Raw genomic sequence first — 24,956 nt, 5'->3', positions numbered from 1 at the left:
TTAACCTGCGAGTACATAAATGTTTATCTTTTTAAATTAAAGACATGCTACACTATGCCAGTGTGTTTGGTTCTATGCTTTGATATCATTCAGTTCCCATTCGCACCTGAGCCTTTTGTAGCTCAAAGCTACAAAAGAAAGCTCCAGAACCAAAATCTCAAGTTTTTAAGTGGTTTATATTCACATTTGAGTGTTCATTTGCCTATAGCTCATTGCCCGAATGGAAAATGAACTACTTTTGAAACAGAATGGGGTATTTTTGGCTCAACTGACTTCAAAGCAAGCACATTTTTCAGATGATCAGATAATAAAAGGCTAAGGGGTCAAAATCACATGCTCTGGCATCAAATAACCTCCTGTATGGCACGTCGTGCTTACAAATGAAAAATCAAAAAATTCTCAAAAAAACAAATCTTATATTACGCCATGCTCAGCTGTGAATAAGGGCTTAGAATTTTGAGTGCTCCTCTCTTCTTTTACAAGACAGGCAAAGCAAAACAACTGTCCATGTTTTCATTCATCCATGATTGCATTTATGTAGGTTATTCTTCGAGAATCTGTTACTAACTATATGGTATTATAATACGAGACTATTGTAGCAGTTTGTGCTCTTTTGTTCTAGAACGTTGAAATTTTAGTTGATGTCCTAAACTGCACATTTACTGGATGGGGGTTATCAAAAAATGTAATATAGTACATCAGGTCATGGTCCAGGAAGATCCTAAACAATGCTTGTTGGGGATTCTTACTGATCTCCAAGTACATGAGTTTTCAAGGCAAGCTATTGCAGGGTGCTATTTCAAGCACATAAGCTAATTGTATGGCATTGGAAGTCAGTTGACCCACTTACACTCAAATAATGGGTACAACATATTGGGGACACACTTCGGTTAGAGGGATTAATCTATGGGCATATGAATATAAGGGCCCAATGGTTAGATACTCCTGGGTTAAAATAAAGTTTAAAGGGCACAATGGAGGGGAGGGCCTCTCATGTGGTCTTGAACATATGTCGCAAAAACAGGCCAAAAGGCAGCAAGGCACTTGGGCAGCTTTTCAAGAGTGGAGGTAACTCTAAGGGAAATATAATGAAGGAAAAAGTGCCTCTAAGTGCACCAACCAAGAGTTTGTTTTTAATTTTTTTTTCATTATAATAACTCACAAACATGTGTTGGAATAGAGCCTATCAGTGGGTTAGAACTGCTAGGTGTTTATACTTCATCTGTGGCTTTTTTTTTTTTTTTTTCAATAAAACTTGTTTTCTGATGAACAACAAAAAAAAAAAAAAAAAAAAAAAAGAGGAAGCTTTTAGTTCCATTTTCTGTCTTATGCACAAATAAATACCAGTTGTATTATTCCTCTTAAGAAAGGAAGGCAAATGTGAAGATGCAACCAAATCCTCTGTTGTTCCAATGTAGCATAAGAGAAAATAATGATCCATATTTCAGAGAAAGCAGACGTCCAAAAATATTCTTTATTAATTAAAAATATACATAGGTAAAACATACAATGAGTGTATTCTTCACATAGCATGAATCTGGCATGATAAATTTACAAAACACATTTGGGAAAGACAGAACAAGATGTAAAAAAATAAAATATAAAATACTCAGCTTTAAGTCACAACATGTAAAAATAAAATCTTCAGGGTTACTCCAAACATTAGATAAAGTATAGATGTGAAATAGAAAGTCTTTGATGTTAACAATGTGCAATGAGAGAAGATTTAAAAGCCATATCCACCCAAAGTTGATATTTCACTGTTGGATGGGTATTGGAAGGGTAAGAACCCTGCCAGATGCTTACATCCCTCCAGACCTCCCACAAGCAGATTTGCTAAATTGATGTTGCTGTTATGTTCAAAGTGATACAAAAATATTTTTTTTATTTCTCAAAATAAAAAAAAGAGGGTATACTTACCTGCTCTATGCAACAGTATTGCACAGAGCAGTCCCTTACCTCCTCTTTGGCCGTCCCCTGCTGGCGTTGTCTACTCCTTCTGAAGAGTACCCCCTTAAGCAAGCCGTGTGCTATGGGGGCATCAATGGGGGTACGCTCCCAATCTGGGTGTGCGCATCTGCAGACACACACAGCATTGGTAAACCACACCCCTGTTTCCTCCTAACAAGAGTTTGACTGACAGCAGCAGGAAGATGGGAGAGTGGTGCTACAACCAGGCAGACTCAAGTCAAGTGTTTGGGGAAGAGGGGGGTGGCGGGTGTCAGGGCTGGGACAGGTAGTGTTTTGTTTTTTTACCTTAATGAAGAGAATGCACGAAGGTAAAAACTTTTTGCATTTAGAACCACTTTAGGCACGAAGGATTCTTCCACTTCTTTCTACTTCACCCCCACCTGCACAGCCTCCCATCATGTTCAGTTTTGTGCCAATTACATTATTGAGTCCTTGCTTCTGCATTCACTCAGTTAAAACCCACCTACAATAGTGTAAAAAGAAAAAAAAAAAAGAGCTCTAGCTGAAATAATCGCCTTAGCTCCAACATTGTCCCCTGCAGACTTACCACTCTAAGGTACCTTTCACACAGGCAGACTCTGCCAGCTCAGCAGGGGATTTGCTAGATGATCCCTGCTGAGAAGGCAGATGATAGGTCAGTATCTACCCTGCTTATACAGAATGGACAAAGCCCAATTTCCTCTATCAGTGGTACTGGTCAGATGTCTGTTTACACCTATCATCCGATCCGCTAGATGGATGGGGAATGGATCCCCCATTCATCTGCTTTTAGCGGATCAGATGAGATTCAGGTGGGTGTAAATGGACACGTCCATTTACATTTGCCGCTTCATAGAGGACAATGGATGGTCCGATCAGGTCCCCCTGAGAAAAGGACAGGTGAACCCGATCAGTCCACCCGTGTGAAAGGGGTCTAATGCCCCATTCACACCAGCATGTTTTTTTAGGTGCAAAGGGCATAATATTCAATTGGACTACTCTAAGTTTAACAAATGTTCCAAAGTTGCTCCTGCACTTTATTTGGCAGTGGGCCTCACACATCTGTTACCCAAACAGACAAAATTAGGTTCTGCTCAGGTAGGGAGGTGAAGTCCAAACTAGACCGCAGTGAGTGCTAGCAGGGATAGGGAGCTCATCCTAGCTCCAAGCTGCAATGTCAGAAGGAAAGGTCCATAAGCTGCACATCAAAGGCAGATCCATGTGCATGAGGTGAGATGAAATGAATGGCAGCCTTAGCCCAAACTCGAGCCAGGCCACGCCCCCAATGTGCTTCACTCCACCCGTTGATCTCCCTGATTAAGCTCCGATGGGCGGAGTTAAACATGTTGGGGGTATGGCCTGACTGGAGTCCGGGCTGAGGCTGCCATTCATCTCACCTCATGCACATGGGTCTGCCATTGATGTGTGGCTTATGGATCTTTCCTTCTGACATTGCCCATGCATCTGCTAGCCATGTTTAGATGTGTCATTAAGAAATAATGGCATCGCAAATGTGATGCATATTTTGGGGAACATGCGCTCTACCAGAATGTGAAGGTGTGAAAGGGGCCTAAGATCCAGCAATGGTACTCTTCACTGAGTTATCTAACCCATGCCCAGTAAAGCCTATGGGAGTAGTTTATGCCTCTTGTTTGGTAACCATGCAAATTGCTCCAAAAGGTATAACTCCAGTTCTATCCCCTTCAGACTCATTGCTCTGTTCCAGCGCTGGCCTTCTTTTAGATTGAATGACGCCCAGTCTCATTTAACCTACTCTTGTGAACCCAGGGTGTCAAGGACACGCCTCCCCTCTTCCTCAGTGTACATCTTCAAGCCTTCTTGGGTTTTAAGGATTATGCTGCAGAGAATTGAACCACATCTATATGTGGCCCTGTTCTCTGCAGCATTCAGGATAGTGTTAGAAAAGAACCACGATCCAACTGGACTGAGGACTCTAGGAAAAAATATTTGTACAGTATACAACACTGTTTAGAAGAAGAAGAAAAAAAAAAAAAGCAGCCAAGAGTGGGGGGTCAACCTGGAGTTGAGCTTGGAAGAAAGCCCAGTAAGTAATTACACCTATACAATGTGTGGAGTTTAAAAAAATAAATAAAAAAATTAAAAAGTGAAATCTGACCTTGGGGAGGCCCAGAGACCTATAAGCTTCAACTAGGAGATTCAAGCATTGATCAGTTTTGGGATGGAACGGACTTTTGTTTAACGTCATAATTCCCAAATACTATTGAATACTTATAAATAGAAATATATATATATATGTACATACATACATCACAGCACTACAAAGGAACAGTAAGGCTTTCTGTACAGATATATTAATTCACATTCCCTTAATTTGTACCTCTAGCAATATAATATTTCTGTAATAAATTTTGTGTAAGAAGCTGCAAAACTATATAGAAAACAATACACATTCAATTGTAAATTTGTTTCCCAGCATGCTTTGAGACTAACAAAAGTTGAGGCAAACATATAAAGAAAAATACAATTTGCAATCATTGTACTGCTATAGGTGTACCTGCATTAATACCCGCTACATTTAAAAGCCAGCTGCAGTCAACATTTTTGTACTGAGTGGGAAAGAATCAGAACCTGGTAGATTTTTATTGGTGGGCTGTATCACCTTCTGGGGAGAATTCTCCTCACTTGTCAAATCAGGACATGATGGGAAATCTCCCCAACGCAGTGGCAGGTATGCATTGAGGTGCCAGCAGTGGTGATGCATCGACCCAAGTGCATTGCGCTGTTCACTTTTTTTTTTTAAACAAACTTTATTGAAATGTCACAGAGTGACATTTCATAAAGTTCTATTGGCTGGCTCGCAGTGACTGCGCTGAGCTGGAACAAAGTACTGCACGCAGTACTTTTTTTTAAGCGCACACTGCCCACACACCACTGCGATGCAGTGGGGTGAACTGGTCATATTGGAGACAAGGCAGTTTGCCTTGTTTTGCAGTGGGAGTGTGCAACTGTACTGGAATAGCCACCAAACACAGTCCCAACACACCTAGTGTGAATCTACCACTGGAAATGTTTCAAATAGACAAATCTGCTTTACTGTATATTGTAAACCATAATCCAATGTGCTTTGAGAAGTAAAAACATACCCCCCGTCATTAGGACTGAATTACAATAGCAGCAATTTTAGCAGTGCTGACATGCAGAGTGCAGAGACTGCAAACTTTGATTGTTCAAAAAAATATATATCAGTTTTCACAATAGGTCGCAGAAGCGATAATCCAAGAGTAGTGCAGGTATTGGACAATTCAGAATAGCAGGTATCTGACCCAAACCTGGATTAACAATAAAAACTTGACAGAAGTATTCAGGCTTCCTGAGTCTATTGAAAACTAAGAAAAAACTTTTGGCTTGGTTTGGGCCTTAATGTGTAAGGTTTTTTACTGATGCCAGTGATAAGTACTGTATTTGCTACTGGAAAACAATGCTTCTTACATAAGCCACGAATGACTTAAGTCCTTTAAAAGAGACATTCAGAGCCTTTCATCACAGTTCTGAAAGAGCAGCAGCTACTGACGTATGCAGCGGTGAATGTATTTAGTCTCTCTAAGGCATTTCAGACTTAAGTAAGGGATGGAAGGTGGAGTAGGGTTGCCTAGATCTGCCAAAAGTTGAACACTACAATAAATCTAAGTACACATGGACATCAAATTGTGGCACCAAAGATGTCTCTGGTAACTTTGCGTTATTTGGATGTATACACTTTAAATGTAAAAGGCAGCCCCTATATATATATATGTTTGACTTCTGTCCTTGTTCTCTCATTGACCTCAAAGCCAGGCTACTTTTTTGGCTGGCTTGCCAAATCACATAACTGCTAAAATTGGCAAAGACTGAACCATGCACCCGCGTTGGAACTTCCCCCTAGTTCTCTCAACGTCACCACAAATAGACCTCTCTGCTTGGTCAAAGTCCATAAGATGGCCTGATCTTACCCCAATTCTGAGAGGGGAACAGTCAATTAGGGGTAGATCTGAGGGGTAATAATAAGAGCTTCCAACATCAGAGGAGCTTATCACATACAAAGATCTTTCAGTTTGTTGAAGAATCTCTGTATGATCTGGAGAAATCTTTTTGCCTCAACTCACTGGACCTCGAAGTCAGGTTCTTCTCTTGGCTGGCTTGCCAAATCACACAGTACACATTAGTGCTAAAATTGCCTGAACTATGCACCCAGGCTGGAATTTATTAAACATTTTTTATGGTAATGCATTAGGCCTGTGTTCCCTCTGTTTTTTCTTTCCTCATTCAGTATATTTGGATTCCCCCGGTCTATTTAAGGGCAGCAAGGTGTGCATGTTCCAGGACATTCTTAATGTGGCTGTAGCCTGCATCGAGTCCTTCCCCAAGCGCAGGAGCATTTGTGTTTGCTGGTTCTTGGAACTTTGCCCTAGCTCACCCAATGTCCCTACAGATAGGCCTTTTCGCTTGCCGGTAGTCCTTAAGATAGCCTGATGTTGCCCCAATTCTGGAAGGAGAGCAGTCAATTAGGGGTATATATACGTGGCAATAATAAGAACCCCCAACATCAGAGCTGATCACATACAAAGATATTTCAATTTGAGGAAGAATTTCTGCACGATCTGGAGAAATCTTTTCTCCTCTTAACTCATGGACTCTGCTTCAGTCTGCTGAATGAATTGCACACGAAACTGCAACATATTTAACACTACAGAAGGTGGATAAGCATAAAAATGACCCTTATTCCTTGGGAAGTACCTTCCTACCCCCCTTCACACTTATGGCTGGCCTAAATTGCTGTGTTTATAGCAGAAAACTTTAACCAATGACCCCCCCCCCAAAAAAACAAAATTGGAAATTGGATTGGCAAGACTGGGAATATATTAGTATGTTAATTATATTGTAAACTGTATTAATATAATTATTTCTGGTATAATTTAGGATTTACAAAACCCAACAGATCAGCGATTAACCGATTAATGCCATTACTTTAACACAAATGCAAATATCGATTTGTGCAGCAGTTGACATAGCTTTGTTGTTTGCACAGAGCTATCCAGCTATAAAGCTACAAAATACTATGTATTAAAATGCCTAAAAATAGTGTTTATATCTTCTCCTATTACACTTAAAGTTTATTAAAGTGCTGTTGCAAATGTTTTATATTCTGACAATATTTACAACTTATTTGAAATAAAAATGTATGCAGCTGACAGTCAAATAGAATTAACCTATTCCTCCCTTAGTCTCCTCATCCACAATGCCCAACTTAAAAAAAAAGTAGTACCATGGTCAAACAACTGCTTGGATGAAAAAAAACAAAAAACAAAAAAAACAATACCTACTGTGATACATGGAGGAGGCTCAGTAATGTTTTGGGGGCAGCCTTGACGTGTATGGCACAGAGTGCCTTGAATGATGAAGTCTCAAGACTATCAAGGAATTCTGGAATGAAACATACTGCCCAGTGTCAGAAAGTTCTGTCTCAGTCAAAAAGTCCTATATTCTCCTACAGAATAATGACCCAAAAGCACAAACCTGAAAGCACCCCAAAATGGCTGGAGAACAAAACACAGGACTATTCTGAAGTTGCTTTCTTTGTGCTCTGATCTGGATCCTATTGAATATCTATGGAAAGAGCTGAAACATGAAGCCTGGAAAAGGCATCCTTCGAAGCTTAAGAAGAGTAAAATCAATCTATCTGCTGGCAGACCCTGAAGTCTCACTGAGCGATAGACTTGTTTGCAGGGATTGCCTTTAAAAGTTGTGAAAACAAAAAAATTTTAGGTTGAAGAACCTGTCATTTTTGTCCAAGCCAGTTCATTTCTTTTGTTATTTTAAATATTGTGTTGAAACAAAAACTAAAAGCAAAAATCAAATTATTATTAATGGAATAAACCATGATGGATGCCATTTACTTTGGTCAGTTTCAAGTTATTTCACAAAAAATTGTGGGCTCCTCTTCTTCCATGTAAGGGTACCAACAATTTTGTCCACATCTGTTGATATGTATATTAAGCAGTGTAAGGATCTCTGGGCTTTCCCATTATACCCTGTAGAGCTGGGCACCCACCCATTTCTACAAAATGCTTCCTGGAGCTTACCATGTTTTAACTGAGTGAATGCCATGTGCTGCTCTGGGCCTTCTTTTTTTGTCAGTTGGACTGGCTGTTGTAAGGGATGGGGGGTGAATTGGGGGAAATCATTTTTAATTCAGCTTCACTTTATATTGAATTCATAATTTACTGAAAAGTACAGACATAAATCTGGATATATAAAAGAACATAACTAGCTCCAATGATAAAAATGTAAGGTGGTAGAGAATTTCATTTTAGAAACGTTTAGAAAACACTATTCAGTTCAGGTACAATCACTAGTTGGTTTCTTTAAAAAGAAAAAAAATCTAGATATTGTCACCATGGCATGGAACTACATTGGTGGACAAAAACTACACCATCAGCATAAAGCTACACCAGTAACATGGAGGAACTGTGGCGCCTCCTCCTGCTGTAGCAGATGGTAAACATGTAATAAACCGACATATACACCATCTACTGGGGCAATCTGGCAGGTAGCGTTTCTTTTGAAAAATCAGTAACTCCGGTAATAAACAACTCGTTGACTCAGGATACACAGCCCCAATACCTTGCTGTTAAAATCCAGTACTGCCAATAGTCCTGGGACAACATCTACTTAGAGCAAAAGAGCACTGAATGAAGAAAATATCTGTGGAACTTCACAACAAAGTATAAAAAAAAGCTAAGCAAATTCACTAACCAAGTACACTTCGATAGTTAACACAAAACTAAATGATCAATTTTGGCTGGAGGTCTTACTTAGGTCCCCGCACACGATCTACTGAAAACTATTATACACCCTAGCAAAGGTAATCATGGTCCACATGTGCTATCCTCAAAATGTCTAATATATATTGCAACTGTAATTTAATTCTCAAAAAGAGGGCCTTGCGTTATAAACATCTAAAAACAATTTTCCATTTATATAGCTCTAAATAGTATCCATTTTGAAGCTAATATAATCACACACCTATTGTCACCATCTGGTCCACACACAACCTGCATTCTCTGCCTGAAGTGTATTCTGGAGCTGCATTATTTATGCATGCTTAGGCTGTATACAGCCAGCTTAGGTCCTACGTTCATGCTTCCCTTACAGCCTCTGAAACCTGTTGGAATTTCAGATACATGGATCTGTACAGTCAAGGCCAGGAATGCGAGGACTGTGGAGATTACACATCACATGACCAGCAGTAGAGAAGATCTGGTCTGGGTGATTGGTTCGGCACTCCAGGCATGCAATAAACATACAACTAAATTGTAAAATAGGTTATAATTTTACACAATTTACTTTTTTTTTTACATAGCTGCAGAAGCAAAGTAGAATGTGTTAGAATGTTATTTTTAATACAAGGCCTGCTTTGACTACCAAGATTGGTAGGGATCATTACATTTTGGAAAATCTCTGGAACTTTTAGCGGTTGTGAAAGAATCTCAGTGCCGCTCTAAGCAGAAAGAGAAGATTTTTTTCCAGCGAAGGAGTGCCAGCATCAAGATAAACTCATCCAGAAGTGTCAGGCATATAAGTGAAAGACACGAAACGCATTAGAGAATAGAGGAGACACGGATGAGGCACGGGCTGATCTGGAGAGGAGCATCTCTTTCACTTATGTGGTTGTGGTCAAACATAGATGTCTCAGAAAAAAACCATTCCCTGTGTACAGGCCAGTGACCAGAGTTTGTAATAAAAGATGTAACAAATCAAAGGGGACAAGAATGGCTATTCTTGCCACTAGTCATTCATTTTGAGTGTTCTGCTTGTGTATATCCACCAATTTTAGCAATCCGATAACAGACGGATCACATGGACAGAAAACAAATTACAATATAACCATTCTTCTTGACATAGTCATCAGGACACTCTAAAGGCACATGAGAAGTCAATATTAATGAAGTGCTACAGAAGCCACATTACACAAACAGCCTCAAACTGATTTGGTTGCACGGCTGACCTAAAGGATATCTAAACCCAAGAACAAAAATGTAAGATTGCCAGTCCCTGGATGTGGTAGCTACATTAGTTTTCATTTTTCAAGCTATGAACCTCTTCAGAAAGAAGAAAATACCTGCTGATCCTGCCAGAAATGTAGTGTTCTTATTACTTCCTGTGAACAAAGTTATCAACTTTACATGCTATCCTCAGTACATTACGGATTCCCCTACCCTCCATGAAATGGAACAGAAGAAGGAAGACGTCTTTGTAGTCCTGCCCCAGGGAGACAACTATGACTGCCTCCATAGATATAGAGGAAGGAGTGAGCGTAGCAAACCTAGGACACAGATTGTGTTATTTGCTGCTGAAAGTAATTGAAAAACAGATAAAAAAAACAAATGCTCCAAGGAGCAGGCCCTCCTCTCTCTTGTATTGATCTGTATTGTTGCTGTATTGTCTCTCGTTCTATTGTAAAACGCTGAGCAAACTGTTGGCGCTGTATAAATCCTGTATAATAATAATAAAATAATAAATGCAGTCACCTCATCTAAGGACTGGTAAGAGGCAATAAAATACACTTTTGTTTCTGAGTTTAAATGGCGATTTAAACGGTTCCATATTTATCTATTAAAGAACAGCTCTTTTCTGGATACACACAGATATAGAACAAAATATACAAGAAATAGAAAGTAAAGCAAATCTCTATTAGTAAAAAGTACAGGACCTGTACTAGCTTTGAGGCATCTGCCTTTTAGAGACATTTAGTATTTATGTGTCACAAAAATTATTCACAATAACACACGGTAAAATAGAAAACTATACAGTTATTCACTTTTAATACTTCACCGGTTATTCATTACAAAAGACGTTTATATAATTCCTTATTGTCTCTTAGTGTTCGTTGCTTGAACTTGTTCAGGGTCAGCAACAGATTGATTTCTTCTTAGTCTGTCGGTCTCCCTTGATGATGGCTAATTATCTTGTTCATGAGTTAATTATTTGCAGATTTCATGTCTCTGTACATTGTGCTGCAGAAAATTAAATATAATTAGAAGTGGGTTGAACAGAGAAAGATCTGGTAACCGATGACACTCTGCTGATATCTGTGAATGAATGAACTACAAATACCATCTTCTACTGTGTGATTTGCATTTCTCTATAGAACACGAGTGCAATAATCATCACACTCGTAGTCCACAGGAGCCTGGCAGTGTACCCACGATCCACTGATGGTAATAAGCAGGCTCCTGTGGAAAAATATAATAAATGCTAATTTTTCCTGCAAATTTATGCAGATTTATTATTTATTTTTTTCAAAAAAGTGGACTTTGCCTTTAAAAGAGCAACTTGTATTCTGGCTATATATTAAAAAAAAAAAAAAAAAGAAGAGAAAAAAAAATCAAGTTGCTGGGGCTGTTGTCTGAGCCACCTAATAATTGCTTTTGCTGTGTAATTTGTTTTCTGTAGCAGCCATATTTGAACATCCACAGACTGCAGAATGATTATTTCCTGGTGTGTTCACCCTCGGTCCCTCTGCAGTCTTGTGTGACTATATCCAGAAAAACTCTGTAATATCCTATTTTCAACAAAACATCTGAATTGCGGGTGCTACTATTTGATTCATATATGGGCTGCATTCACTATGTAAACTAAACTTTGCAACTACTTCAGATATATCAAATAAATGCAGTACTGTAGTCATTAGCTCTTTTGGCCCAACGTCTCCTGTGCACTTCATTCTACTCTCCTGTGACCCATATTAAGCCAACAGTGGGCTAAACTCCACTGTTGGCAGATGTCACATAGCAGGTCCAGATTCCTGATGGACAGCTGGCTCAGACTCTCCACGCACCACAGAGAACCTAAGCCAGACACTCCTGCCCCCTCCACAGCCCGGCACGCCAGTAAGCGCTGGAGGGGCAAAGCAGAGAGCTGGTGACTGTCAGTCACTGACTCTCTGCTCACTGAAGACAGAGAACTGAATGAGCTGAGGTCTTTGATTGTTTAGTGGTCTGTTTTAGAGCTGGCGGAGGACAGATGCAGCATTCAATCCCATACTTTTCTTTTAAAATATTCATTAGGTGGACCTTCACCCTCTTTAGGTACTTCCCCTTCGCCTCCACCTCACCCACCTCTACTACATAGAGATGACATTTATTCTCCGATAAACCTTTCTGGTCCCCTCTAGGCAAGAAAGGCATTCCTCCTTTCCAGAAGCCTTCTGGGATACTTATATCAACCATCCCAGGAGGCTTGGAGGCAACGTGCAGCACTCTGTGCATGCACTAGATCAGGGGTCTCCAAACTTTCTAAACAAAGGGCCGGTTTACTGTGCTTTCGACTTTAAGGGGGCTGGACCGTGGCCAATGGGAGTAGAAAACGTCCCTGCATCTATGAGGTTAAACAATGTCCCATTTTTGGTATTAGGGGAATTATTAGTGCCCCATCTTTGATGTCTGTGGGAGAAATAGTGCCTCATCATTTATGTCTGTGGGAGGAATAGTGCCTCCTCATTGATGTCTATGGGAGGAATAGTGCCCCATCATCGGTGTCAGTGGGAGGAATAGTGTCTCATAATTGATGTCTGTGGAAGGAATAGTGCATCCTCATTGATGTCTATGGGAAGAATAGTGCCCCATGTCATGGAAATTTTGTATTTACAGGTTGAACTTTAAATGTGTCATATATGAGTGTTATTCATATGTCTCTCGTGTGGCTTAATTAAAGCTCTGTAGGCTGCAATTGGGCCATGCACATGTACAATATATGTATTACAGTACTCCGCTCGGTAACGGATGAGATGGCAGATCTGCGCTTATAGACCGGCGTGTATACCACCATGGCATTCGATGTGAATGCCGCCGGCGGTAGGCCGCGGGCCTGTATCCACATATCAGCAGCATAGTACCACATGGACTTCGTACCGCAAGGCGCCAAGCGGTGTGAACTCCGTGTGTAGGCTCATGTATATCTTACAAACCATTACCGACCTGAACTGTATCTGGATGGATGTGTTTAAATAAAGATCGTATCGGGCCCATTCAGATACAGACTGACACGGTTTATTCTAGGGGATGCTTGTACAGAGAATTTACATACCACTAGGAGCTAATAGGAGGGGGAAGGTTGCTTCCCTCAGAGAACTCATGGAGGGGAGGGGAGGACTGGTGATAGATAATAGGAAAGGCTACGCTCCAATCGGAATGTACATCCTGTGTATAGGCACTCCCCATTGCATTGTTCTGTGGGAGGGGATTGACCTGACTCATGTGGGGGGCGTGTGTGTAATAAAACCAGAGGCTGAGAATGAAAACGTCCTCTATGTGAATTCCAACAGCAACCTGAGAGTGTCTTGTGATCATTCCCAGGTAACTGGAGCTCCATTTCCCCACAATTCTGAGATAGCTAAACCAGTTGGAGGCGCAGGAATCGTGGAGCTAAGCTTCAGTCGTGGTAAGCAAGATTCGCACAGCTTTATGGGGGATTGCTGCGCATCCAACTGTGAGTACTCATGGTAAGGAGAAATTCGTTAAAAGCGAATTTCCAAGACACCCATCATTGGTGTCAGTGAGAGGAATAGTGCCCCATTATCAGTGTCAGTGGGAGGAATAGTGCCTCATCATTGTCAGTGGAAAGAACAGTGCCCCATCATTGGTGTCTGCAGGAGGAATAGTGTTCCATTGTTGATGTCAGAGCAGGAACCATTGCCCTGTTTTTGGTATCAGTGGAAAGAATAGTGCCCCAAGGGCTGGATACAGGCAAGTAAAGGGGTGCATATGGCCCCCAGACCACAGTTTGGAGACTGCTGCACTAGACAAACTCGGGCACACTGCACATGCACAGCGACATATCAGGAGGTTGGGTGCAAAAACCCGGAAGAGGCACCCAGCACCCTGATGACATTAGGATAGTAGATGTAGGCACAGAAACTGGCATGCAGCAGCACAGTGTAAGGTTTCACCAAGCGACGTTGGATTTACTGGGCATGTTTTATAGGGACAACCAGCCATATAGGAAGGATGGGGTGGAGGGCTGAAACTGATCTATAAATGTATTTTTAAATACCAATAGTCTCAGAACCCAAATAGGACTTGGGTGGCTCAGGAGTGAGCATGCATGAGTCCCCTAGAGTAAGCAGCTTGCTATGGGGGCACTCAGCAGGAGAATGAGCAATGAAAACAGGCAGGGAACCTGAGAAGAGAATTGGGGCTGCTCTGTGCAAGACCATTACACAGAACAGGGAAGTATACCATTTTTGTTATTAAAACATTTTAAAAAATTGCCTTTAGAATCACTTTAACTCCAGTTGTGTTCTGTGTTGTTCTGACGTTTAAGATCAAGATCTCTTTTGTACATATGTATTTTTCCCTGTGCTATTACTTTGTCATCTATAAATTAAAAACAAAACATTACTATGACCAATAGGTCATCCCCAACCTATAGAATTAGTCATATCTGTGGGTAACCTAATCCATCATATCATAGGAAATCACTTTGACATACCTCTCCAGCGTATTGTAAGCATTCTGCGAAACAGAAGAAGCTCTCAGGCTGCTAACACTGCGATGATAAGATCTCCTTCCACGGGCAGATGGTGTATCCTGGATCTCTCCCACACCCTGTACAACAGACAAGACACAATGGAAAGACTGATGGACACCAGACACACCTGGTGTCTATACAAGTTTATACAAGACTACAAAAGGATCTGATTATTCTGAAATGTACAAACAGACCCTTGGACAATTCTCCTCTTTCCCTTACCAAACCTGGTCAGATTGGGAAATCTGCCAATTATTGCCTATGAAACAGTAACAGCGCACCATTCAATCTCTAGTGTATTAGAAAATAGAGAACGGAACATAGACTGGGTTTTCAGTCAACAATGTCCTTTGAGACCGTGGTCTCCTGAAACCTGCTTCAACGTTCCTTTTACTTACCTTGACCTGTATATGTTTTATTAAGTCCCTTAGAGAAGGTAAATCCTTGCTTGGTACATATTTGTGTATCATTTTGTCAAAGTCGGGATGTGACATCAGATAGTGAAGCATCTTTCGGCCATAGAATCTGCAACCAAAGCATTAAGGACTTAATGAATACACAGGCACTCACAAACCACAACTTTATAAGATAATAACAGAATTACTCTTTGTGGGTGAGAGAGAAAAGAGTTATAGAGAGATAGATGAAAAGATTTACGTATAGAATCTGTACTGAAACGAAAACTGTTACTACAGTAGTTCCATTATATACGGATATCCACTGGTCCTATAAAGATACCACAATGCAACGGCACATAACACTATACACATTCTTTCTTCAGCTGCATTCTCATGAGAAAAATTGTAATAACAGGGGAGTGTCCAAGATGGCGACCGGAGCAGCAGCTTAGTTAGGAGCACAGTCGCCCTATAGCTCAATCCGCTGCCAACTGGGCGGCAGCAGGCTCTACAGAGGCATCGGAGACCCTGTGGCCCCTGTTTAACACCTGAGGAGGGGTGCTGGGTAATTTTGTCCCCCCTCCGGAGCGCCGAGATTTTGCGGCCTACAAAGCTGCGGCCTTTACTAAAATCGTGGCCAGATCAGGATGCCGCCACTCCGCTCCCCGGCCCCCTGCTGCCAGACTTGCTGCTGGGGTGGTTTGTATGTGGCTCTGTGGCCTCCCCATCGGCTTCAAGGGCCACCCCAGGCTGAGACACCTATAAATAGGGCCTGGAGGCTCACCATAATGGATGTGCGGCCCCGTCAGGCCTAGAGGCCTACCCCATCTGCTCCCTTTCCATAGGGGGCGAATCAGAGGCTCCTGTGTCCTCTCTTGCGGGATTTCAACATTACAGTTCACCTGGCCTGGCAGTCGTGGACCCTCACGCCTCACCTGTTGCTGGGATTCTTCTGGGGCTTGCGCCCGCTTTGCTGGGACTCTATAAGCCTAAGGAAGGTACAGTTACAATTTCAGCCTATATTTACCCCTCCTCTGTGATAATTTTTTCTACAATTTAATGACTATGGCGGGAAGCAAGAACTGTTCCGCAGTGATAGATCTTATGTAAAAGCAACCCCGTAGGGGGGCATGCACGCATAGCCAGGGAAGATGGCCATTCGATCTCCCTGCGCCGCGCCACCAGAACATCTACCTCGGCATATTGGGCCTCTAAGCCCCTGCGTATCAATACAACCGGTTGAAGGTGCTTGTGAAATACCTGGGCTTCACCTAAAAATGCATCGTACCCCGCGCACAAAATCCCAACATCGGGCCCAGCAGCAATCTCCTCCACATAGCCATACTGGCAAGTGAATGCCCAGCCCTCCAGAGTCTGATGACATCGCGCAGCTTACAGGGGATCCGGAGTCGGATGACGTTAATCTGCAGCAATTCCCCTCGAGGCTGACCGGCCCCCTTGAACAAAACCCTGAAGCCTTGCTACACAAATTCCGTGCCATAGTGCGAGAGGAGATTACAGTTGCCTCTCATAAATGGTCTTCCGATCTGGTAAGAGGCCTAAGGAATTGGGACACCGTGCCCATCAACTAGAGCAACATATGGATCTGGCGACCACAGTCTTGGAGGGTCATGAACAGGAGGTGGACGATCTACATGCTGAGCTGGACACTTTAAAGGATAAATTGGAAGATGTTGAGAATAGAGCTCACAGGGATAACCTCCGCATCCGCGGGGTTCCTGAGGTAATTACTGATTTACAGGGCACTGCTACCGCTCTATTCCAGGAACTGGCTCCTGAGATCCCCTTGGAGCGACTGGAATTTGACTGTATCCACAGAGCTTTAGCTCCTAAACCCACGGAGGGCCCTCCCAGGGACATTATCATTCAATTCCACTTTTACCGCACCAAAGAGTGTCTACTACAGGCGGCTCGGAATCGTCCGGCCCTGGAATTTCAGGGTAACTCCATTCAGCGGTTTGTGGATTTGTCTCCAGTCATGATTGCGAAACGTTGTACCCTGAGACCCTACCTTCAGATTCTACAATCAGCTGACATCAAATATAGATGGGGTTTCCCTTTCAAGTTCTCTTTCTCCTTTCAAGGTCGTCAGTTCCAAGCTTCTTCACCTGCGGATCTTCGCCGTCACTTTCAGGAACTGAAACTGGAATTGCCACACTCCCAGACTGAGGAGGCTACAGTTTCTACACGCCCGTGGGGTTCCCAGTCTTCACGTAAATCATCTCCTCCAAGCCAGAGTAGCTCTCAAGCTCTTCGATCTTTACAGGCCCATCGTTTCCAGGACGTTTCTGCGAGTTGACATTTTGGGTCCGGTTGGGTATTCACATTTGTTTTATACTTTTTGAGATGCGGGCAACACTGCCCACAGGTGTTCCTATGCAGATACGTAATGTAGCACTTTCTCTGCTGAGGCCTACGCCTCAATAGCCGTGTTAGTTTGGTTTAGATTTTTCTATTTATGTTATTGTTGATGGGCGGAACTGGCGGTAGATCTCAGGCCGTAGGTGTGACTCTGTTTACTGGGCTGGCCCGTGGGCGGACTCACCCCTCTGGTTATCTTGGAGCTTCTCCATCTTTGAGGTTCTGGCCGATCGCGATTCCTATGGCCTTACTAGCCACTCATAGATCACTTGTTAGTGGGTTTATTAGCCTAAGTTGTTTGCTTAGTATTTTCCTGTTTTAACTAAGCCGAGTAGTTCCGGTGGATTATTGTGTCCCCCTCCAAGCTGGTTAGTGGACCGGATTGGTGTCCTGCCCACTACTCAGCCTCTTTGTGGGTATATCATCCACAGTTGATTGTTACGATGTTTGTACTAATCTTACTGTTTCCTATGAATATTGCTTGTATACCAGATGGTTTCTCATTTTCTTCCTTTTTCACTTTTTCTTTTCTTGGTTTCTTGTCATGTGTGTTTTGTGTTTTTATAAAAAAAAAATTCAGGGCACTTGGGGGATCGTAGTGGAGATGATTTTTTTCCTTTTCGATCGCCATGTCGCTGAACTGGTTATCTTTGAATGTTCAAGGAATGAACTCCCCGCAAAAACGGGTAAAGATATTTAACTTTCTCCGGGCTCGCCATGTTGATATTGCTTGTCTGCAGGAAACTCATTTCTCAACTACCTCCACCCCAAAATATTTCGATGCATGCTACCCTCAGGTTTTTCAGGCTACTGGCCCTTCTAAAGGGGACTTCTTGTTGCTTTTCACAGCAAAACCTTGTTTGTTTGTGTGAAGCGTATTGCTGACCCAAGCGGCAGGTATCTTATTACAGGGCATGATTCAGGGTATAGATGTGACAATACTGACCTATTACGCTCCCAATGTCAACCCTGGACCCTTTCTATCACATATCTGCTCCCTCCTGGCAGTCCATCAACAGGATACTCTTCTGATGGCGGGAGATTCCAATTTAGTATTAAATCCTTCCCTAGATAAATACCTTGTGGAGAACTCTAATTCTTCTGCTTCAGCGAAGTCCTTTACCCATACGTTATGTACCCATGACATGGTAGATCTATGGCGTGAGTTCCATCCCTGGGGGAAAGACTATACTTACTATTCTCACCCTCATCATTCTCACTCTAGAATTGACCATGCTTTTGTTTTACGTAAATATCTCCCTTTGGTGCGTTCCGTCTCTATCCTCACGGTTCCGTGGTCTGATCATGACCCCATTTTGGTGGTTTGTCAATCTCTCCTCTGTAAGTCATTCTACTCCTCTTGGATTATGAATGACTCCCTGCTTTCGCTGAAGGAGACTCAGGCGGAACTACTGCTCAAATCCCAAGAATATTTTCAGCTAAACTCGGGTTCTGTCTCTTCTTCGGTGATGTTGTGGGAAGCTTACAAGGCTGTTCTTAGGGGCCATATTATTCAGATAGCTTCGAGGCAGAAGAGGGATAGACAACATAAACCGCGTCAGCTTGAATCAAAGCTAGCTTCCGTGTTGGCTCAATTTAAGCAGGTACCGACGAACCGTAGGTTACTAGATCAGGCCCGCCTGGAACTGGATCTCCGTTTGACTGATGAGACTGAGCGCTCTTTGCGCTGGATGCGCCAGAAGTGATATAGTAAATCAAATAAACCAGATTCTATGTTAGCATGTAGATTGCGCTCTTTTACGCACCACCCTAAACTGATTTCTCTACGCACTCGTCAGAATGTTCTTACAAGTAATCCTGTAGCAGTGTTGGAGGAATTCCGGCATCGACTTGCCAGACTTTATACGGATCCCACATGGGCCGATCCCCAGTCTATCTCTGACTTCTTGTCCCATTTGTCTTTGCCTATTTTGATTCAGGCTCATAAGGACCTGATGGATCATGATATTCAAATATCGGAAGTTTTGCATTGCATTGTGGATCTGAAGACGGGCAAACGCCCAGGTCCAGATGGATACACGGCTTTATATTACAAGAAATTAGCTGATGTGCTTGCTCCTCACCTTGCCGCTATGTACAATGCAGTGAAGGGAGGTTCGACATTTTCCTCAGACTCTGACTGCTAATGTGGTTATGATCCCAAAACCGGATCAAGATCATTCCTCTTGGGCAAATTACAGGCCAATTTCTCTTAACATCGACATGAAAATCCTCACCAAGATCTTAGCCACTCGTTTGAATTCTTTCCTTTCTCGTCTGATCAAGAAGGACCATGTGGGTTTCGTCCCCCACAGACAAGCAAGAGATGCCATCAGACGCATTTTACAGTTACATCATCTGGCTCATACTTGCAAAATTGATATGATGCTCCTATCTGTAGATATCAACAAGGCCTTTGACACTTTGTCCTGGCCTTATCTCAGTCGGTCCTTCACCATTTTGGCTTTGTTCCCTCATTCTTGCATTGGATTTCTTCACTATATACGTTCCCCCAAGCAAAACTCAAATATTACGATTTTGAGTCCTCAACATTCCTGATTGGCAGGGGAACTAGACAAGGTTGCCCACTTTCTCCCATACTATTTATTTTGGATTTAGAACCTTTGGCAGAAGCCATTCGTATGCATGCAGATATTAAGGGAATGGATGTAGCTGGTTCTCAACATAAGTTCTCTCTGTTCGCTGATGATCTATTATTGTCCGTTATGAATCCGGGGGTTACTTTGCCAAACCTACTTCCTGTTTTGGATTCCTTTGCAGTTCTCTCAGGCCTCCATGTCAACCCTGCCAAATCGAAGGCTATGTCGATTACCCTTTCACCATCAATGTTGGAAACTCTGAAACATTTGTTCCCTTTTCAATGGCTTTTGGCCCTGCCATATTTAGGAATCAAGCTCACTCCGACTTACGACGGACTCTATTGGGCTAATCTCCCCGCTGTCTTTAATGATTTGACAGAGATGTTGTCCTCCTGGTCTCACTATCTGCTTTCATGGTTCGATAGAATCAATGCGATCCGCATGACTTATCTTCCCAAATTATTGTACTTGTATCGAGTTCTACCAGTTCCTGTTCCCTCACATATATTGTGTATTCATCAGCGAAAACTCCTGTCTTTATTTTGGGGTTCCTCTCGACCCAAATTAGCAAACAAATCTTATTTGCCCGTAAGACCGAGGGTGGGTTATCTGTCCCAAATCTTCAGGCTTACTATCTGGTGGCCAATATTGCCCCTTAGCCCATCTCCATGCATCTCACAATATTCCCTTGTGGGCTACTGTAGACTTGATGGATTCCCACCTGATACCACTCTCTTTGCCGTGGCTTCCTCCTATTCATCGCCCTTCATTTCTTAGTCCGACGCTGACGCTTCGTCTTTGGGTTTCTATTAAATATTCCGCTGGTCTCATTTCTGCCCACCTGCCGTTACTACGTTTGCTACATAATCCATTATTTCCCCCAGATCGTGACAATCCCGGACAGTTTGCTTGGTGGCTAGCCCATGGCTTCACGATGTACATTCCTTGCTCTCTCCCACTTGGATACTCACCTTTGAAACTCTGCACTCTTCTGATATCTCATTGCGGGAGCATTTTGGCTGTCTTCAACTCCGCCACTTTATCAATACATTAATACAGGCGCATTCGGGACCCTACAGGTTGACCCCATTTGAAAGTCAATGCAGACATAGACCCCATGCTCCGGGCTTAATCTCTCTGGTCTACTCCTCCATTATTTCTTCTAGAATGCCTCCGGTCCGCTCTTATCAGCGTTGGCAGTCGGAATTTGGGGCCACTCTGGATCAGCAGGATTGGCGGACCATGACCTAAGCATTATCTAAATGTTCTAGGAATGTTATTCTAGAAAATGCCTATAAGTTTCTTCATAGATGGTATTACACGCCTGCTCGTCTAGCTCATTTTATCCCCACATACTCCCCGACTTGCTTTCGGGGTTGTCAACAAATAGACACCATGGTCCACATTTGGTGGACTTGCCCCAAGGTTTGCTGATTGTGGATCAGGGTTTATGCCCTTCTCCGCACTATGCTTCACACAGACATTAAGCGCAACCCGTATGAAGCGCTCTTATTTAAACCATTAGTGGGTCTACTTCGTCTTGGACGGCAGCTGACATCGCATCTATTCATGGCTACCAAGCTGATGATTGCGAGGGCTTGGAAGTCCCTCCTCAGCTTCAAGGCTGTCAAAAATCGGATGAACTTTATAATGGTTAATGAAAAGCTGACGGATATACTGTTGGACACCCATACAAAGTTCCTGCAGACCTGTCGTCCCTGGCTTAATATAGCCCAACCATCGAGATTCGACCAGTCCCTCTTGTCGATATTAGATTTTTTCTTTTTCTTTTTTTCCATCGCGGTCCCCCTGGAGCCCTTTTCTTTGGGTTTTTTTTTGTTTAGTTTTTGTCTCCTTTCTCTTCATTCCTCTCTTCCCTCCTGTTTAGTCTGTTTTTATGATATTTGTGCCGATTGTGATTTCTGCCTGGAGTACCATACCAGTAATACTATATCCATATGCCAGACTCCATCGGGAGCCCTGATTATAGAGTACCAATATACATTCAGTGAGGCTCCACCTTCCCCGCCTTCTGTATGCAGATATAGTGACAACATTTTCTTTTTGTTTATTATGTCATTGGTCTCTAAATGTCTACCATTACTACTTATTGTTTTGTTTTCCTTTTTTTTATACACGGCACTTTTACGAAGTTTATTTTCTTGTCTTTCCATCAGTACATACTCTATTATTTATCAGAAAACTTGTAGGTTTTATTCCTGTCGGTCAGTGCATCTGTTTTTGACTGATTCTCTGATGTTATCTATTTTGCAATAAAATTCTTTGTAAAAGAAAAATTGTAGTTACATTATTTCTAGGTGCAAAGCCAGCTTTGACCTTGCTAGGCATAGAACTGTATTTTTCAGCTAACTGATATGCGATCTATCTTTATCTCTTAGCTGGACAAGAGTCTGTCTTTTATAGAAAAAACAGAGTATGCTTCAAACCACTAGAGTGTTTGCATGGCTTCTCCCTGTGTACACAGCTTTTTGGGCATATGTTTGGATATATTGTAAGTTAGAATTCAACAGACCACTTCTGGACTTTGAGGGACAACAGAGACAGCTTTGGACAGCAGAATTGTTAATCTGGAGAGAGGGTAGTACAGAGGCGTAGCTAGGATATTTTGCGCCCGGGACGAACTATAAAATTGGCGCCCCAGCCCCCCTCCCTGTTTAATCACATCAGTGACACCAACGATGGGGCACTGATCCTCCCACTGACACCAATGACACTTACCTTGCTGACCCCTGCTCCAGCCTAGGCTCCTTTCGTCTCCCATCCACAGCCAGCATACCTGGTTGCAACAGCAGCACCATCTGCACGGCACACTTACCGGTCAGCTGTCTTCTTCACTTGCTCCGGCCACTCCCTCACTCGATCTTCGTGCTGCCGGTCAGCTCCTCCTCTCCAAGCTCTGCCTCCTCGCAGGTGATTGGCCGCCTGTGTGCCTTTCCTGAGCTACAGTTCTGGCGTCCAATCACCAGTGAGGAGGCGTAGCTTGCAGAAGGAGGTACAAGCTGCCATAGGCGATCCCAAGGGTGTGGCCAGATGACAGGGGCGGCATGTCATCCTGCCCACACATCGCATCCAAGGAAAAGAAGACACCGGACCTGCGGACCTCTCTACCCCTTCTCCAGCAGCGCCTCCTGGACTGGATCGTTGTGGGACTGGGACATGGAGCCAGGTAAGACACAGCAGCCCACTGCCCGCCCCTGTACTGTGTCCCTTCCATCGCGGTAAATACGCCCCTGGTTGTAAGCCTCATTTTGGCACCCCTGTACATATGTACCCCCCTGCCCCCCCAGCTACGCCTCTGGGGTAGTATTAGATGCACTGACAGATTTAGATGGACTGGACTAACAAATTTAAGCCAAACCAAAGCCTACACTTTTTAAGCAGTTACGGCAACATGTTTTTTCTACTTTTGGGATAAATGTCTCACAAATAAAAGCGGACTATTGTGAGCACCCCTGTCAGCGTTATATGGTTTGCCACAACCACTATGTTTGCTGGACAGCTTTGTCTGTTAAAGTTTAAAAATAAGACATTCTCTTCTAAGAAAAACTAAAATAATGCATCCACCACATCTAAAAAATTGGCAAGCTGTGGAATATTACATTGCTTTTTTTAAAAGATCTAGTTATTGAATTTTCACAATAAGATACAAAAAAAGGAGAACTTTGCAGGGTTTGTTTTGGGGTTTAATACCATTTCAAAGTATGTTTAATGCATATTTGTTTAATTTTTCCCTTCCATAAACTATTTTGTGGACTTGCATTGTCCTCCTGAACTTGCTAGGGGAGAGAAACCCCAGAAAGTTCCTAACACTGTCCCCTCTCTTCTTGTGCATCATAGCCCACAACTCTTCTAGGAGTGTCTAAATTACTGGCTGTGCTGGCCCAACATAACCTCCCAACATAACCTCATAACCTAACCTCCCAACATAACTTTTTATGTAGGTGTTGCGGGAGTGTGCTGGGGCTGCTGACACTACATCCAAAATTATGGCATCCTGCAGTCCAGCAGTTTTACAGACAAAGAACAATCATACAATATGTTACACATGGAAAGAATTTTGTTGAAATGATCTAGTAACAGAGTCTCCTTAACCACTAGCCTACCAGGCACATCTAACCCCTCTTCCTGCTCAGTCCAATTTTCAGCTTTTAGTGCTGTCGCACTTAGAATGATAATTGCGCAGTCGTGCAGCACTGTACCCAAACAAAATTTTAATCTTTTTTTGAGACATATAGAGCTTTCTTTTAGTGGTATTTAATCACCACTGGGGTTTTTCATTTTTTGCAAAACAAACTAAAAAAAAAGACAGAAAATTTTGAAAAAAAATTACGTTTTTTCTTAGTTTCGGTTATAAAATTTTGTAAATAAGTAATTTTCCTCCTTCACAATGTGCGCTAATGAGGCTGCAGTGATGGACACTGATAGGCGGCACTGATAGGCATCACTGGTGGGCACAGAATGGCAGCACTCTTATATGGCACTGATAGATGGCACTGATAAGCAGCTCTGGTATGTGGTATTAATGGGCATTGACAGGTGGTACTGATGGGGCTACACTGATCATCAAGGCACTAATCATCAGTGCCCTGATAATCATTGTAGATGTTCCCTCTGAGGAATGCTGCTTATTGGCTCTCCTCACACGCTGTCAGCGTGAGGAAAGGACTGTCCATAACCGGCATTTCAGGTTTACATGTGACACAGCTGATCACATGACAGAGCCTATGTCATCGGCTCTTTATTGTGATCGGCTGTGTCCCAGGGACACAGTGCACCACCGAACGTCGCAGGCCCCATCATTTCCTTATATGGCGGGCGGGAGGTGGTTAATTAAAAAGGTAAAGTACATTAACACTGCGGAATCATGCACATGGACACATTTGGGTGTACAACGCAAGAATTCAGTAAATGCCTGCACTTGGGAGTCACAAGGGGATGACATACAGAAGTCCATACAAATGACAGGCTGTACATCAATCCCATGCAGCTGAACATTTGTAATCGCATATTCCAGTGGTTACATGGGTACAGGACCAAGCATGGTGCAGAATGTTCA

At 42.7% G+C, this 24,956-nt stretch overlaps 1 protein-coding gene across 1 annotated transcript in view; it reads right to left on the bottom strand.

The window, feature by feature from the left end:
• Nucleotides 1–1,460: 1,460 nt before the first annotated feature.
• The window catches only part of TOGARAM1 (TOG array regulator of axonemal microtubules 1), a 91,902-nt gene continuing 68,406 nt past the window's right edge, over nt 1,461–24,956 (bottom strand). The window contains exons 16-18 of the mRNA XM_089657228.1: nt 14,898–15,024; nt 14,461–14,576; nt 1,461–10,985 (exon numbers count right to left, since the gene is read on the bottom strand). Coding sequence (XP_089513354.1) covers nt 10,949–10,985; nt 14,461–14,576; nt 14,898–15,024 — 280 coding nt within the window. The 3' untranslated portion in view covers nt 1,461–10,948. The remainder of the gene's footprint in view (nt 10,986–14,460; nt 14,577–14,897; nt 15,025–24,956) is intronic.

The sequence above is a fragment of the Staurois parvus genome, unplaced genomic scaffold (genome assembly GCF_062004578.1).
Source record: "Staurois parvus isolate SC_StPar_1 unplaced genomic scaffold, SC_StPar_1.0 ptg000978l, whole genome shotgun sequence".
Classification (NCBI taxonomy): Eukaryota; Metazoa; Chordata; class Amphibia; order Anura; family Ranidae; genus Staurois; species Staurois parvus.
This window is presented reverse-complemented; position numbering and strand designations above follow the sequence as displayed.